The 16,130-nt window shown below is 40.2% G+C and overlaps 1 protein-coding gene across 3 annotated transcripts in view; it reads left to right on the forward strand.

Annotated features, from left to right (window-relative positions):
• The first annotated feature begins 356 nt into the window (after positions 1-356).
• The window catches only part of arhgap22b (Rho GTPase activating protein 22b), a 61,026-nt gene continuing 45,252 nt past the window's right edge, over positions 357-16,130 (forward strand). Inside the window, exon 1 of one of the 3 annotated variants that reach the window (XM_072914076.1) lies at positions 357-1,097. In XM_072914076.1, coding sequence (XP_072770177.1) covers positions 1,055-1,097 — 43 coding nt within the window. In that variant the 5' untranslated portion in view covers positions 357-1,054. The remainder of the gene's footprint in view (positions 1,098-16,130) is intronic. The other 2 variants (XM_072914075.1, XM_061967397.1) reach the window with 2 other exon arrangements.

Here is a 16,130-nt window from a genome sequence, read left to right on the forward strand (position 1 = left end):
TCAAATCAAATTCACATTTAATTTGCATAGTATTGTCTCTTGAAAAGTTATAGAATAGTTGCTGAACTGCATATACTGTACATTCAGCTACCGTACATACCTTAATGCTGCAGTGAGGCACATGCTGGACAAAACGACAGCAATCTTGTGTTCCGACTTCAATTTAGTCAAAAGATTCAACAATGCAAGAACTGCATGAATCTTATTTTAAAACGTATTCATTTATGTTCAACTTTTTTTTCCGTCTATTTCGTAACACTTGAGGCTTGTGGTGTCAAAAATAGGCAGCCGCAAGCCGCTCCAGGGGACAGGATGATGTTGTTCCCCTTTAAAGTCGTGTTTTTCTGCACGGGTTCTCCCAGTTGTGCCACTGGAACGCCCTGCAGCGAGTAATTACCAACCTATTCTGTGGCATCTGGGAATTGCCCACATTTGACTTTGGCAATGTCATTCCTTACAGAAAAGTGGTTAAAATGGTGTGGAGGATTTACAGTAAAGCTACAGTAGACCGGATTGGATTCTTATAGGAGAGAGAGAGAGAGGAAGAATAAGGAGGGGGTAGTGATTAAGAGGAAGGGAGGCGGAGACTTATACAGCTTAATTAGGCTTTTACCAAATGACCCATCCCCCTCACCGTTTTTAGTCCAATTTTAAAACATTTCAGTACTACAATCATAGCGAAGACAATCTGGCATGTTAAATGTGGTCAGCTTCATGTTGTTCCAGTGGGTAACCTGCCCCCCAAAAAAGGCTCCATCCATGCAGGCGGATGCAGCACTATGAATAATGCAGTAGGGAGGTGTGGAGGCCACTGGGCGTGTGCATGGAAAGATTAAAAAAAGAAAAGAAAAAAAAACCCACACAGAGGTAGTTCCTCCTCCTCCACCCGTTCTCGTTCCACTCCCCCTCCCCATGTGCTCCCAACCCCCTAGCTGACGGCCGCACTGCAGAAGGTCAGAGAGAGGAGAAGAGGAGAGGAAGAGGAGGCTGAGGCAGGGGCGGGAGTGGCTTGGATGTACACGAACATGCCGAGAGGAGAGCCAGCTGACAAGCCATGACAACCATGCTGAGTCCCAAGATCAGACAGGCCAGAAGAGGTAGGACCATACTTTTTTTTTGTCTTGCGTTCACTTGCATTATTGCCTCATCTACCGACACCATTGACAGCAGCTATTATGTGACTTTCACACATTGGTATTCACTATTACTACGCAGTGTTTGCTGCCACTGGGAATTCTGCTTTAACCAATACCATCTCTAGTTTCATCTTTGCTATCAGCCTCCCGTCAGCTGTTGTGTGAGTGAGTGTGTGTGTGTGTGTGTGTGTGTGTGTGTGTGTGTGTGTGTGTGTGTGTGTGTGTGTGTGTGTGTGTGTGTGTGTGTGTGCGTGTGTATATAGCCGGTAGCGTGTGTGCACTAGTAAATAGATGCGTTAATATGCCCAAGTGTGCTTATGTGTTGTTCCTTCTTTACTGCCAATTATTCATCTGGATGCGATTAAGATGTAATGAATAGCTCCCGAGAATGGGAGTGCGATGCATGAAATTGGTCCTGAGGAAGATTCAATGTGTATTTGCATATATTATCAGACAATAGGCATTGGTCAAGTGTGCTTTGTGAATTCACTACTCAACCGGTCACATCAGGCTCACATTAAGTCGTCCTGCGTATCGAATATTTAATATTTGCATTCAACATCCAAATATGCGTACAAATGCAACATTTTTCAGGTTGAAATAGCGAGCGTTGTTTGCCAAAATGCTGTGGAATTGAAAAGAAGTGACTGGCCGAGCCGTGACGTCTTCATCTCGGTAAAATGCGGAGACCCGTCACATTTGTTGCGTGAAGCCTGTGAATAAATGAGTGCGGGACAGATGGACATTCTCAAGAGTTGCATGCAGGTCATGAAAGGGACATAAAACGGTTGACATGTTCTACAGGAATACTGATAAGCTGATACATTTGTGTTTCTAGACTAATCATTGGTTGGGCGTGGTTTGGATGTGAAGTGAAAGTGAAACTCAAAGATAGTAAATGGCGCACTCGGAGCAGTTGTATCAGAACAGCACCATTTTGGTTTTTAGACTTAGACTTCCTTTTTATTGTCATTCAAATTTGAACTTTACAGTACAGATAAGAACAGAATTTCTTTGCATTAGCTCATGGTAGTGCAGGATAAAAGAGCAATAAGGTGCAGATATAAATAAATAGACTACTGTACAGATAAATATATTGCACTTTTGCATATGCATCCACGTTTACGGATGTATGTTATATTGTGTTTATAGTCCAGCGAGTAAATCGGTTTTTGGGGGGAATTGAGGGAATTATTATGATGCGTTCAAGAGTCTTATGGCCTGAGGGAAGAAGCTGTTACAGAACCTGGAGGTTCCTCTTTCCAGAGTCCAGCAGTGAAAACAGTCCTTGGTGGGGGTGGGAGGAGTCTCTACAGACTTTCTGAGCCCTGGTCAGGCAGCAGCTTTTTGCGATCTCCCGGATAGGAGGAAGAGGAGTCCTGATGGTCTTTTCCGCCGTCCTCACCACTCTCTGCAGAGACTTCCAGTCTGAGGCTCTGCAGGCTCCAGGGATTTTGTGTGGTAGTGTTAGCAGAATCACAAAAAATAAATCTAATGATTCGTTTTGATCATCCATGTCAAGACGAGGACTATGGTGTGTTTGTTTTCCCGAGATGCAAGTAAAGCTGGACTGGTCATGGCGTGAAGGTAAATACATATTTATTTATAACACTCAAAGGAACAAAAAGCGCGCTCAAGGCGGATGTACAAACTTGACTAACGAAACAAAAAGACTTGCACGTGGGCAAAAAACTGTGAATAATTAAACAAAAAACACTAACTGTGGCATTAATAGAAAAAAAAAACTTACTTGGACATGGCATGAAGTGCGCAGAGGTAAAAGTGTGACAGGGGTATGAATCCGGGATTTCACCAGGACGACGAACTGAAAACAATGAACTTAAATACTACCGACATGATTAACGAAAACAGGTGCGTGACTCAAAACGTGAAACAGGTGCGTGACGTGACAGGTGAAAACTAATGGGTTGCTATGGTGACAAAACAAAACAAAAGTGCACAAAAAGTCCAAAAACAAAACCAAACATGACTAAAACAAAACATACATACAACAACAACAGACATGACAATCCATAATATATTGTTATATTAGAAAGGTAGAAAAGCGCTATACAAGTACAACCCATTCATTCATTCATCCATGTGGTACCTCAACTTACGAGTAATTTGAGATATGAGCTGGCTCTCGGCTTTTTGTGCAACATAATTTGAGTTACGAGCCCAACCCGCCATCGGTTGAAGTAATATTTCTCACAGGGTTGTGTGTTTGAGCAATGAAGAGTTAATATCTTGTTACATTTTGCTCTTCCTGCTTTGTTTACACAAGAAATAAACATACGTTTTAATCAGACAAGCGCCGCCCAAATATCGATACAATCCTGCCCTCCAACCCCCAGAACTGAGGAAATGAAGTAACAAACCCTTAAAACATCAGCCCTGCCACAGCGTCAGTCCGCTTCACAAGAAGCTGCAGCCAGCGACCGCAGCATGTCAACCAAAAACATCCAAACAAGGAAAATGTATCCATCAAATTATTAAAAAGACATCTTGTTTGATGACTGCCATGTTCCTCAACCAGTCTGTCTCAAATGGTATAGACACGGGCTTGTCCTTTCCCTGAAGGTACGTTGCAAATCTTACGGCAATTTGGGCAAACCACTGTAAAGTTACAGTGGGTGTTTTGTTGAGTGCATTGAGCCGTGTGAAAAATTTAAATTCAGTAAAACTTATGTTGTCAAACCTTAGAGCTCAACTGGTGGATTTGTCAGAAAATAAATTGTACAGGAAACACAGTAGGGGAGCACAGTCTATGTAGATTTGACTACGACTATAAGCAATTTCCACCAGAGTCACAAAGGAATGAACTATTATTTTTCATGAGTACCCTTATTAATCAACAGACTCTTTTTATCATAATTTCTTTGTGAATAATGAATCATAATGAGAAATAATGTCATGAAGAGGCTGCACACACTGATTAGGGAAATGTGGTACTCATTTATAACTACAATTGATCAGCCTTGCTTGATTGAATGCCTTGCTATATAGGTATGTCTATGTTACACAGAATATTATTCACGTTATATACTGAGTATACTGCAAATTGTTATTTCACGCTTTAGTCGAACCAGGATTCACCATTTTCCTGAATGTGTTATCAATACTCCCAAATAATCAATGGCATCTTCCAAAATGTTTCTAGCTGTATAGAGCAAATTTCTGCCTGGAAAAAATGCAAATACATTCTGCGTATATATTGTTTTTTCTGTTGGCATCAGCAATGCCGTCTGTGCTTTGATTGCCTGCATATCAGCTGCTTCCCTCTCCTGCAGCATCTTTTTGATGCGCGTTACCATGGTTTTACGATCAAAGTCAAGCGACGTGGCAAATTCCCTGACATTCTGCATAAATAACACATGCGCAGACTAGCACCAACCTACAGTATATCACACTCCAATGTGGAGATAACATGCCCAGAAATGCACACACTGCTGCATCCGTTCCACTCTGCTGCTGCTTCCACATATAGGCTCTATGTAATTAGCCACACCCCCGCTTCTTGTCAGTGTGTAGCTTGAAACACACTCATACACACACACTGGTTAAGTCGTTTATCAACAGTGATAGGCTAACCGCACGTTCGGCGCTGATGCACCTGTAACTCGGTCCAACATAAATCATTGCCCAACGACTAAATTAATGGAATTAAATTATTCCAGCATGTTTGTGCATGTGTGTGTGCGTGTGTATGAGAAAGAGAGAGAGTGAGAGAATGGAAGTGCATGTAGATCTTGATGTTACTTGTCAGACCTAGTAAATACAGTATACTGCTTCAAACGACATTCATGAGTGGGTTACAACCACTGGCAATTATTATGGAATCACCAGACTTCGAGGATGTTCATTCAGTTGTTTAAAGGGGATCATTATCACATTTTCAGAATGGTTAAAACCATTAAAAATCAGTTCCCAGTGGCTTATTATATTTTTCGAAGTTTTTTTCATAATTTTACCCATCATGCAATCTCCCTAAAAAAAGCTTCAAAGCGCCTGATTTTAACCATCGTTATAAACACCCGTCCATTTTCCTGTGACGTCACATAGTGAAGCCAACACAAACAAACATGGCGGAAAGAACAGCAAGCTATAGCGACATTAGCTCGGATTCAGACTCGGATTTCAGCGGCTTAAGCGATTCAACAGATTACGAATGTATTGAAACGGATGGTTGTAGTGTGGAGGCAGGTAGCGAAAACGAAATTGAAGAAGAAACTGAAGCTATTGAGCCATATCGGTTTGAACCGTATGCAAGCGAAACCCACGAAAACGACACGACAGCCAGCGACACGGGAGAAAGCGAGGACGAATTTGGCGATCACCTTCTAACCAACGATTGGTATGTGTTTGGCATTAAAGGAAACTAACAACTATGAACTAGGTTTACAGCATATGAAATACATTTGGCAACAACATGCACTTTGAGAGTGCAGACAGCCCAATTTTCATCAATTAATATATTCTGTAGACATACCCTCATGTCAGCAGGCCAGGGAAGCTAAAGTCGATATTCTTCTCTTGATCATCTTCGGTGGCATAAGGGACGGTGTGAGCCAAGACATCCAGGGGGTTTAGCTCGCTCGTCTGCGGGAACAAACTGCCACCATTGCTTGCCGTGCTACCGAGGTCCTTTGTCCCTGAATTGCTCACACACTCCGGCAGATTCAATGGGGGTCTGGCGGCAGATTTCTTTGACTTTATCGTTGGAAATGCATCTGCTTTGAGCGTCGCAGGATATCCACACATTCTTGCCATCTCTGTCGGAGCATAACTTTCGTCGGTAAAGTGTGCGGAACAAACGTCCAATTTCTTGCCACTTTCGCATCTTTGGGCCACTGGTGCAACTTGAATCCGTCCCTGTTCGTGTTGTTGCACCCTCCGACAACACACCGACGAGGCATGATGTCTACAAGGTACGGAAAACAGTCGAAAAAACGGAAAATAACAGAGCTGATTTGACTCGGTGTTTGAGAAAATGGCGGATTGCTTCCTGATGTTGTGACGTCATAACTCCGAGAGCGAATATTAGAAAGACGTTAAATTCGCCAAAATTCACCCATTTAGAGTTCGGAAATCGGTTAGAAAAATATATGGTCTTTTTTCTGCAACATCAAGGTATATATTGACGCTTACATAGGTCTGGTGATAATGTTCCCCTTTATTTTTGGAGAAAAAGCAGATAACAGACATAACACAAAACTAAAGTCATTTCAAATGTCAACATTCTGGCTTTAAGAAACACTAAAAGAAATCAACAATAAAAAATTGTGGGAGTTAGTAAGTTTCATTTTTAGAACAAGTCAAGTAAAGAAAAATGCGGAATCACTCAATTAATTATGTGGAAATCAATATGGAATCACCCTGTAAAATTTAATGTTATTAGGTAACGCCTGCATCATAATGAATCTGCTCATTAGTTGCAGTTAAGAAAGCAGTGTTTACACCTTGGAAAGCTGTTGCATCAGGTGGATTCACATGAATCATGGCTCCAACCGGAGATATGTCATTTGAAACGAAGGAGAGGATTATGCAACTTCTTCAAGAAGCTAAATCATAACGCAATGTTGCAAAATATGTTAATTGTTCACATTCAGCTGTGTCTAAAAGTACAAACAACATGGGAAGGTTGGAAAAGACAAGCATACTGGTAAACCAAGGAACATATTAAAGTGTCAAGACAGAAAACATACTGTCTTCTTAACAGAAAATGCACAGCAGAATCAATCAATCAATCAATGTTTATTTATATAGCCCTAAATCACAAAAGTCAAATGAAGAACAAATGGGCGGAAACTGGGGTCACCGTCTGTGACTGAACTGTAAGAAACTACCTGAAGGAAATGGTATTTAAGTGCAAAAAAGCTAAACAAAAGCTGTAATTAACAGCTAAACATAAAAAACAAGGTTCCAATGGGCTAAGGAAAAGCAATCATGGACTATGGATGACTGGATTCAAGTCATATTTAGTGATGAATTGCAAATCTGCATTGGGCAAGGTGATGATTCTGGAACTTTTATGAAAACGACTGCCTGAAGAAAACATGCACATTTCCACAGTTGTAGATATTATCAACAACTGTGGAGCTGCATGTCTAGCGATGGCTCTGGGGAGACGGTTGTCATTATAGAAACTGCAAGCTGTTATAAAAGCCAGAGGTAGTGCAACAAAGTATGTGTGGTGTTTTTTTTGTTTGTTTGTTTGTTTTTCAGAATTGCATAATTAATACTCAGAATCGAATGATTCCATATTATTTTTCCTCAGAATTGAGTGGATTCCACAATTTAAACTCGACTGACTACCACAATTTACATTCTTGATTTTGTTTTTCTTAAAGCCAGAAAGTTGCCATTTGAAATTAGTATATCTATCTGTTATTTGCTTTTTTTGTAAAAAATTGAACTACTGAATGAACATCCCCATAAAAGTTAAAAAGTTAAAGTTAAAGTACCAATGATTGTCACACACACACTAGGTGTGGCGAGATTATTCTCTGCATTTGACCCATCACCCTTGATCACCCCCTGGGAGGTGAGGGGAGCAGTGGGCAGCAGCGGTGGCTGCGCCCGGGAATCATTTTGGTGATTTAACCCCTGGTGATTCCATCATTTTGTCCAGGGTTGTATCAAAGGAACATGGACTACTTGGAGGGATTATTTTGCCAATTTCTAAGAACCTGATTACCTGGAGCTTACTGTGGGGGACATAATTGGTTTTGATAAATTTGTGAGTTTACCCCCTTACAAAGACCTCAACATTCCAGATTTGTAATGGTCTACCCGTTCTAAAATGTAAGAGTAAATTTTGTGGCCTATTCTGCTATCGCGTTGCACTCTGAAAGTAATTAATAAGTGTGTCGTTTTGCAGCTTGTTGTGTCATTGTTTGCAATGATGCTTGATTTGCACTAAACTTTTGCACATACACAAAAAACAGTCCTTTAACAGTTTTGTTTATTTACAATTACATAGCTTTCTAGTGTACCACGTCCCGATTGGCCAAATAGTGTTTCAAATTGGCCCGTCGTTTGCAGCGACTTATTCAAGGGTTGCACAATGTTCCTTCTGCATTAAAAAAGTATATTGACGTTTCTGAATTATTAGTTCCGGTATAAACGACAATCTGGTTGTTGCGGTCGACATTGTTCTCTCCTACAACACCCATGGTGTTTTGGAAGAAATGTGCAATTATTTAGCTATAAACGAATCAAGGCGCTATCAGAGGGGACGCAGACTACGTGACGTGAGAGCATATTTCAGCCTTGGCTTGGAAACTGAATGTAGAGTATTTCTCTTACATCCGTTATGGGTCTATCCGTTCAATTAGATTGTTTTAGATTGCTGATGAGACCGTGTGAAACTACCGTATGCATAAAATCCTCAGTGTGCATGCAGTACACCATTGACTCTTTCAAACACAGTGATGGTACCCTTAAAGTGTTTTTGTCCCCTTGACACATAAAGACTGCTGCTTCACATGGTGTCTCTGTCCTGTTCAAGGTTTTTTCCTAGGGGGGCAGGGGGGGGGGAGTGTTTCCTTACCTTTAACACTGAGGTGCTAGTTCATGTGTGGTTGAGTGGTTTTGTTTAATGCATGCGGCACATCGTTCTAAACCTGCGTCATTCGTGTAGCATTGAGTTAACTTTTGTTGTGAATTGGCACTGTAAATGAAGAGAACCTGACTTGACTTTCATAGTTTGGGAGCCCACTTTTGAAAAGGTACAGTTTGGAGTCTAACAATTATCTCTGTATGAGTACATTTTTGAAGTCATTACAGGTTTGGTTTGTTTTTTGATGTTCATGTGTTTTGTTTTATTTCCTGTCCAGCGCTTTTATTTTAGTTTCTATTTTCTTTTGTATGTCTATTTTCCACATTTCTCCAGTCTGTGCGCCGGCTTCCTCACCTGTTCTTGATTGGCAATCAGGGCACACCTGTTCCTGGTTGCCAATCAGGATGCTTTATATTCCAGACCTGTCCTTCTTCCAACTCTGCTTTGCTTCTTTGTTTTGTGGCTATGCTACTCAGCAGTGTTTGTTTTCTGTGCACTCCCTAGCTGCACTAGTTATAGTTTTGTTTAACAAATTCATAATGACTGCAGGGCATATCCTGTCTCTGCAACCTGGGGTCAACAATGCCGCAACAGAGCATAACAGCTTGTAAAATATCATTCAGGACAAACTAATGAAGCATAATCATGCTCTCTGATCCTGCACATTGTAGTGATTATATGCATAAAGCATGTAAATGTCTTTTTTAACCGATGATAAATGGACTGGTGACCACAGTGAAGCTCTATTTAAGCCAAGGAAGGTCTGAATCACCCTCGGCACAATGTTCAAATTGGAGCCCATTTATTCCAAAAATCAGTGACTCAAGTGTGAATCACAGTCCAGCGTGTGTTCCACTCACACACAGCTGACGCGTTAAACAGTGTAACGCTTTTACAGGCGAGGAAGCCTGGAAATATATTAGGGATTTGCTCTGGAGAACTTTGCAAAAGTGTCTTGATAGGGCAAAAGCAAAAAAAAAAACCATCTTAATTCAAGAGGCATGCTGTTACCAATTTAAACGGCTTTCATGTAAACAAATGGACTGCAGTTAAATATGTCCCTTTATGCTTAAAGTCCTATTTTACATTGCATGTGATTATATAATATTAAATGAGATGCATATTTTATTTTATTTTTTAATTAAATTTGTGTGACTGCAGAATTATTGCTAACTTTCCAGAGTGATCTCTTCAATCTTTTATTACACCGTTGCGCTACACCCATTTATCATATTCCAATGGTTGCCGGATACCCTCGGAGCTATCTATACACATGACCACCCACATGGCAACCTCTAGTTTGTCTTTCAATGAGGTGCGGATTTTGGTCTCAAAGCCTATTAACATCATGACAGACGGGATAAATGTTGATCTAATTTGACATCAGCAGCCCTTCTATGCTTAGAGCAGCATAAATGTGGAATTACATTATGGTAAAGGAACACAATATGTACGAACAACTTATGGCAAAAGAAATAGCGACAGATTTAATGCCAAATGTGTCAGTTATGGTGTGTGTGTGTCATCAGTATAAAAGTGTGCACTTCCGTCAGTAATAATTAGTAATTTTGTCAGAAACAGCACCACATGGAGAGAAGAACTAGAGCGTGTCAAAGGAAAAATTAATGGTGGGAGGCAGAAATAGGAATAATGTGAAATCTGACAGTGGAACCTGAGTTTAAATATATTAATATATTACAGACATTTAAATGTGTTGAAGAGACAAACAAAGCAGAGATGCAGTATGTCAAATTGATTTTGACACAAGAATCAGTAATGGCTTTCGGAAAAGCAAACCTTAAAGGGGAACATTATCACAATTTCAGAATGGTTAAAACCGTTAAAAATCAGTTCCCAGTGGCTTATTATATTTTTCGAAGTTTTTTTCAAAATTTTACCCATCACGCAATATCCCTAAAAAAAGCTTCAAAGTGCCTGATTTTAACCATCGTTATAAACACCCGTCCATTTTCCTGTGACGTCACATAGTGAAGCCAACACAAACAAACATGGCGGAAAGAACAGCAAGCTATAGCGACATTAGCTCGGATTCAGACTCGGATTTCAGCGGCTTAAGCGATTCAACAGATTACGCATGTATTGAAACGGATGGTTGTAGTGTGGAGGCAGGTAGCGAAAACGAAATTGAAGAAGAAACTGAAGCTATTGAGCCATATCGGTTTGAACCGTATGCAAGCGAAACCGACGAAATCGACACGACAGCCAGCGACACGGGAGAAAGCGAGGACAAATTCGGCGATCGCCTTCTAACGTATGTGTTTGTTTGGCATTAAAGGAAACTAACATCTATGAACTAGGTTTACAGCTTATGAAATACATTTGGCAACAACATGCACTTTGAGAGTGCAGACAGCCCAATTTTCATCAATTAATATATTCTGTAGACATACCCTCATCCGCGCTCTTTTCCTGAAAGCTGATCTGTCCAGTTTTGGAGTTGATGTCAGCAGGCCAGGGAAGCTAGGGTCGATATTCTTCTCTTGATCATCTTCGGTGGCATAAGGGACGGTGTGAGCCAAGACATCCAGGGGGTTTAGCTCGCTCGTCTGCGGGAACAAACTGCCGCCATTGCTTGCCGTGCTACCGAGGTCCTTTGTCCCTGAATTGCTCACACACTCCGGCAGATTCAATGGGGGTCTGGCGGCAGATTTCTTTGACTTTATCGTTGGAAATGCATCTGCTTTGAGTGTCGCAGGATATCCACACATTCTTGCCATCTCTGTCGTAGCATAGCTTTCGTCGGTAAAGTGTGCGGAACAAACGTCCAATTTCTTGCCACTTTCGTATCTTTGGGCCACTGGTGCAACTTGAATCCGTCCCTGTTCGTGTTGTTGCACCCTCCGACAACACACCGACGAGGCATGATGTCTCCAAGGTACGGAAAACAGTCGAAAAAACGGAAAATAACAGCTGATTTGACTCGGTGTTTGAGAAAATGGCGGATTGCTTCCCGATGTGACGTCACGTTGTATATATTGACGCTTACATAGGTATGGTGATAATGTTCCCCTTTAAGTATGAACAGAATTATAGAGGAGGTAAATGGGTTATACTTGTATAGCGCTTTTCTACCTTCAAGGTACTCAAAGTGCTTTGTCATTATTTCCACATTCACCCATTCACACACACATTCACACACTGATGGCGGGAGCTGCCATGCAAGGCCCTAACCACGACCAAACAGAAGCAATGATGAAGTGTCTTGCTCAAGGACACAACGGACGTGACTAGGTTGGTAGAAGTTGGGGATTGAACCAGGAACCCTCAGGTTGCTGGCACGGCCACTCTCCCAACCGCGCCACGCCGTCCCCGTACATTTGAGAAATATCTAATAGAAAATAGCTTGCCATAGAAAAAGGTAATTGGTTGAACGATTTGCCAATTGTGTTCATTTACAGGCCGCCTAAATCAACATGTGGGCAGTTATAGCCAAAGATTACCCAATCAGTCGTATACTGAGAGAACATTCTGATAAAACTGCTTCTGTGGCATTCCTAGTCGTTTATCATGGCCGTACACTAGAAGCAAAACCAGTCCACTTCAAGTCAGATGAATGATTTAACGTATTCAAATTGACTGATGGCTCACAACGTCTTTTTTTTCTTGTTTACTATTTGGCTCATTGACCAGAGGTGCACGTTTCATATTCCTTTCTGTGCAGCTAGTCGTAGTTGTCGCACGGTTTTGCGCTTAACTGCTTTTTGTTATGAGTCAAATACACGCCTAATAAAACAATTTTTTGGCTTAAATAATGCATTTTTAAGCATAAAAATGACCACATTAACTTAAAATAAATCCAAGGTACTGTACTGTATTGCACAGCAGATCATCAACATCAAACAAGTTGCAATATTTTCACAGGTTTGTGGTTGTGTTAAAGAAATGCGTGTCTCTGTACAGTCTTATTTTGTTGACCTATTATGCTTACCCTTTTGGGTAAAATTAGTGTAAAGGGTGTTATTTATATCTAGAAGGCTCTAATAATCTTTCTATTTAGCAGGTTGTAAACCGGTTTCTTTATGCTCTATTATGAAACGCTAAAGGTTCAAGAATGTTTTGTCATTATAAATACTAAATAATTCAGAGCATCAGTCAATATTGGCTTAGTGCAACTCTATAGAGTGCTGTGAACGTAAACAAGTGGCATAATTAGGCACATCATGGTCAGCAGCAGCCACAGTAAACATGGCGTAGCAGCTGAGTACTATTACCATATGTGAGACAGAATATTGCTTTTGAATGTCTCTATTCACAGACAAATTCATAAGGTGATCATACTGTATGTCCATGTACCAGTTGAATAGCCCTGCTATAAGAAGACCATTCGAAGCATTGCTGGTACATTCTACAGACTGACATACTGTATGTGCTGTACATACACTGTACACTGACTGTACTCAAGTATCTGTGCTGCAAAGCCACAACTGCATATAGCTTATTTCATAATTCGTCATTCGGGATCAAAGAGATGAGCAGCTCTGTGAAAGTACAATTTTTTGATACAGCTCTTGCATTTTCTCATGTTAGATTTACAGGTAATGCTGTTTGTTGAAAGCTTTATTTGCTGTATAGCTACACCGTAAAAAATGTCATTGTAAATTCACAGCAAATTACTTTCCCAGTATCATTTTACTGCAAAATATCATTATAGCAATCTACAGAGCTGTGATGTTACAGTTAATTACAACAAAGTTACTATTTGCTGTAATTTAAAAATTGTACTATTATTGTTAATTACTTAACAGTTTACCTTCGTATACTGTGTGCAACAGTGCAACGTAGTATACAGAACCCCTTAAAAGACAAATCCTTTGAATTTACAGTACCGTATTTTTTGGACTATAAGGCACACTTAAAATCCTTTCATTTTCTTAATTGATAGTGCACCTTATAACCTGGTGCGCCATGTGTATGTGTTCTAATTCTAGTTGTGCTTACTGACCTCAAACCAATTTTATGTGGCACAAAGTGTAATGATAAGGACTGCAGGTTGACACCTGTTCAATAAATGATGCTCGCAAGTACTGGTAAGCAAGCAAGACCAAAACTTTGATGTTTCATTGAGAATATAGAACATTACACACGGCGCTCAAAAATCTGTCAGAATGTTTTAGGTCGACTTTGGGAAGACATGAAGCGGCACCGCTTGATGGCATGTCGGAGCAATACAGTTACCATAGTCAGACATACTGAGCTTAAGTCAACATTTTTAACTTCATCCTGTGCCATGTTTCCAGTAAATGACTTGTTTTAGTCTTTGTGAGTCCTTGGAAACTTCACTTTTATCTCCTGCTGGATCCACATCGTTCCAGGATGTAGACAGGCAAGCTGTTAGCTTCAAGCTAACCAGCACCCGACCAGACTCCTCCACCCCAAAAAAATACTTTTTAAAATGTGTTATTATTTTTTTTTAATGAATGAAGTAACGTTTATGACAACCTTTTTCCAAAACACAATATAGAATGTGAGATATAACAGGATAATGCATCCATTTATCATTTGTTTTCAAAACGCTTACAAAAAAGTGGGACCCCATTTTTATGGCTTAATGGGGTCCCTGGGACATTTTGTGCGTGCCACACAGCAATGCATCATCAGAGAGGGTGTTCAGCATGGTTAGAAAAATAGTGACAGAGAATAGAACATCAATCCATTTTCTACCGCTTATTCCCTTTGGGGTCGCGGGGGGCGCTGGAGCCTATCTCAGCTCCAATCGGGCGGGAGGCGGGGTACACCCTGGACAAGTCGCCACCTCATCGCAGGGCCAACACAGATAGACAGACAACATTCACACTCACATTCACACACTAGGGCCAATTTACTGTTGCCAATCAACCTATCCCCAGGTGCATGTTTTTGGAGGTGGGAGGAAGAAGGATGGACAATTCAACCCTTAACTCAACAAGTATATGCGTAAATAAATGAACACTGAAATTCAAGTATTTCTTGTATTTATATATGTATATATATATATATATATATATATATATATATGAAATACTTGAATTGGTTAATTCTAGCTGTAAATATACTCCTCCCCTCTTAACCACGCCCCCATCCAATATACATACGTTAGCTGGGGGGGGGGGGAAATCTTTACCATATCTATGTGTGTGTATGTGTGTATTCACCAGCAGGGAGGACAGTGAGTTCATGTAAATCATTCATGATTATTAAATTGCATAGCCTTGTTTGCACATTGTGTAAATACATCCATATAGTCCAGGCTGCTGGCACAGTTTATTGAAACCTATGTCTGCCTTTGTGAATCAAGTAAACATCCCATTAAAAAAGGCTTTTAACCAACGTGTTATCTCAATAGGGACAAACCTGGTGTCACATTGCGACATGGCCGTGCAACTGTCATTCCCTTTTGCTTTGAAACCGCCTTTGACTGAGCTCAGGTTTCACACATTTGTCCAGAACCGTTCAGTCCCATGTGGTCTTATTATCTACACCCCAAACCTCTACCATCCCACTGGCTTGTGACAACACAATAAGTCTCTCCCAAGGACCTTCAAATGGAAGGCAGGTGAAGGGGTGGGAAGGTGGTGGGGGTGCACTCCCTCAGGCTAGGTGTGTGTGTGTGTGTGTGTGTGTGTGTGTGTGTGTGTGTGTGTGTGTGTGTGTGTGTGTTGTTGTATTTCTACCCTTTTTGAGACACCAACAAGGAATAGTACCTTCCATATGAGGAGAGATGAACAAGTTGGGACATAAATCATGGTCCCAATATGGAAAACCATTGCATCTAATAGAGAATGTCTCTATTGTGAATGTGAAATCTATCAAAATGGGGTTGTCCCAAAAAGGAAGGATTTTTCAAATTTGACTGTGTCTCAGTTTTAAAAGTGCTCCCCCTCTGGTCAACATATGAAGTAACAAGTGTGTGTAAGAAATTGAAATACGCCCCCTCTGGCCAAAATTATTTAAAACATGTTTTTTTTTTTATTTATATAGAGACATACTGTAATAATTTGAAGTAAATATTGGAGATTAAAAACCAATTACAAACAAAACATTCCCCAAAAAATGTATTAACTAAAAGCAGTCTTTTTCTCACAATGTGTCGACTTTTTTCTAATAAAATTGGGAACAATTTCTCATATTCTTTCTGTTTCTGAAATATTGCAATATTTTCTCGTAAAATTATTACTTTTTTGTGTAAAATTATTACTTTTTAATGCGAAATGGTGACATTTGTCATAGAAAATTCAGATTTGTATCACAATACTGCCAAATTTGTTCTTGTTCTTGTAAAATAGCGAAAACATTTTTGAGTAAAATGATGACTTTTGTCATAATTTTGCCATGTAAAATTCTGATCATTATTATGATATTGCCAAAATGTTTACGTTTTCTTATAAAATTGCGACTTTTGTCGAGTAAAATTATGACTCTTTTCATAAAAT

The sequence above is a fragment of the Nerophis lumbriciformis genome, linkage group LG11 (genome assembly GCF_033978685.3).
Source record: "Nerophis lumbriciformis linkage group LG11, RoL_Nlum_v2.1, whole genome shotgun sequence".
NCBI classification, from domain to species: Eukaryota; Metazoa; Chordata; class Actinopteri; order Syngnathiformes; family Syngnathidae; genus Nerophis; species Nerophis lumbriciformis.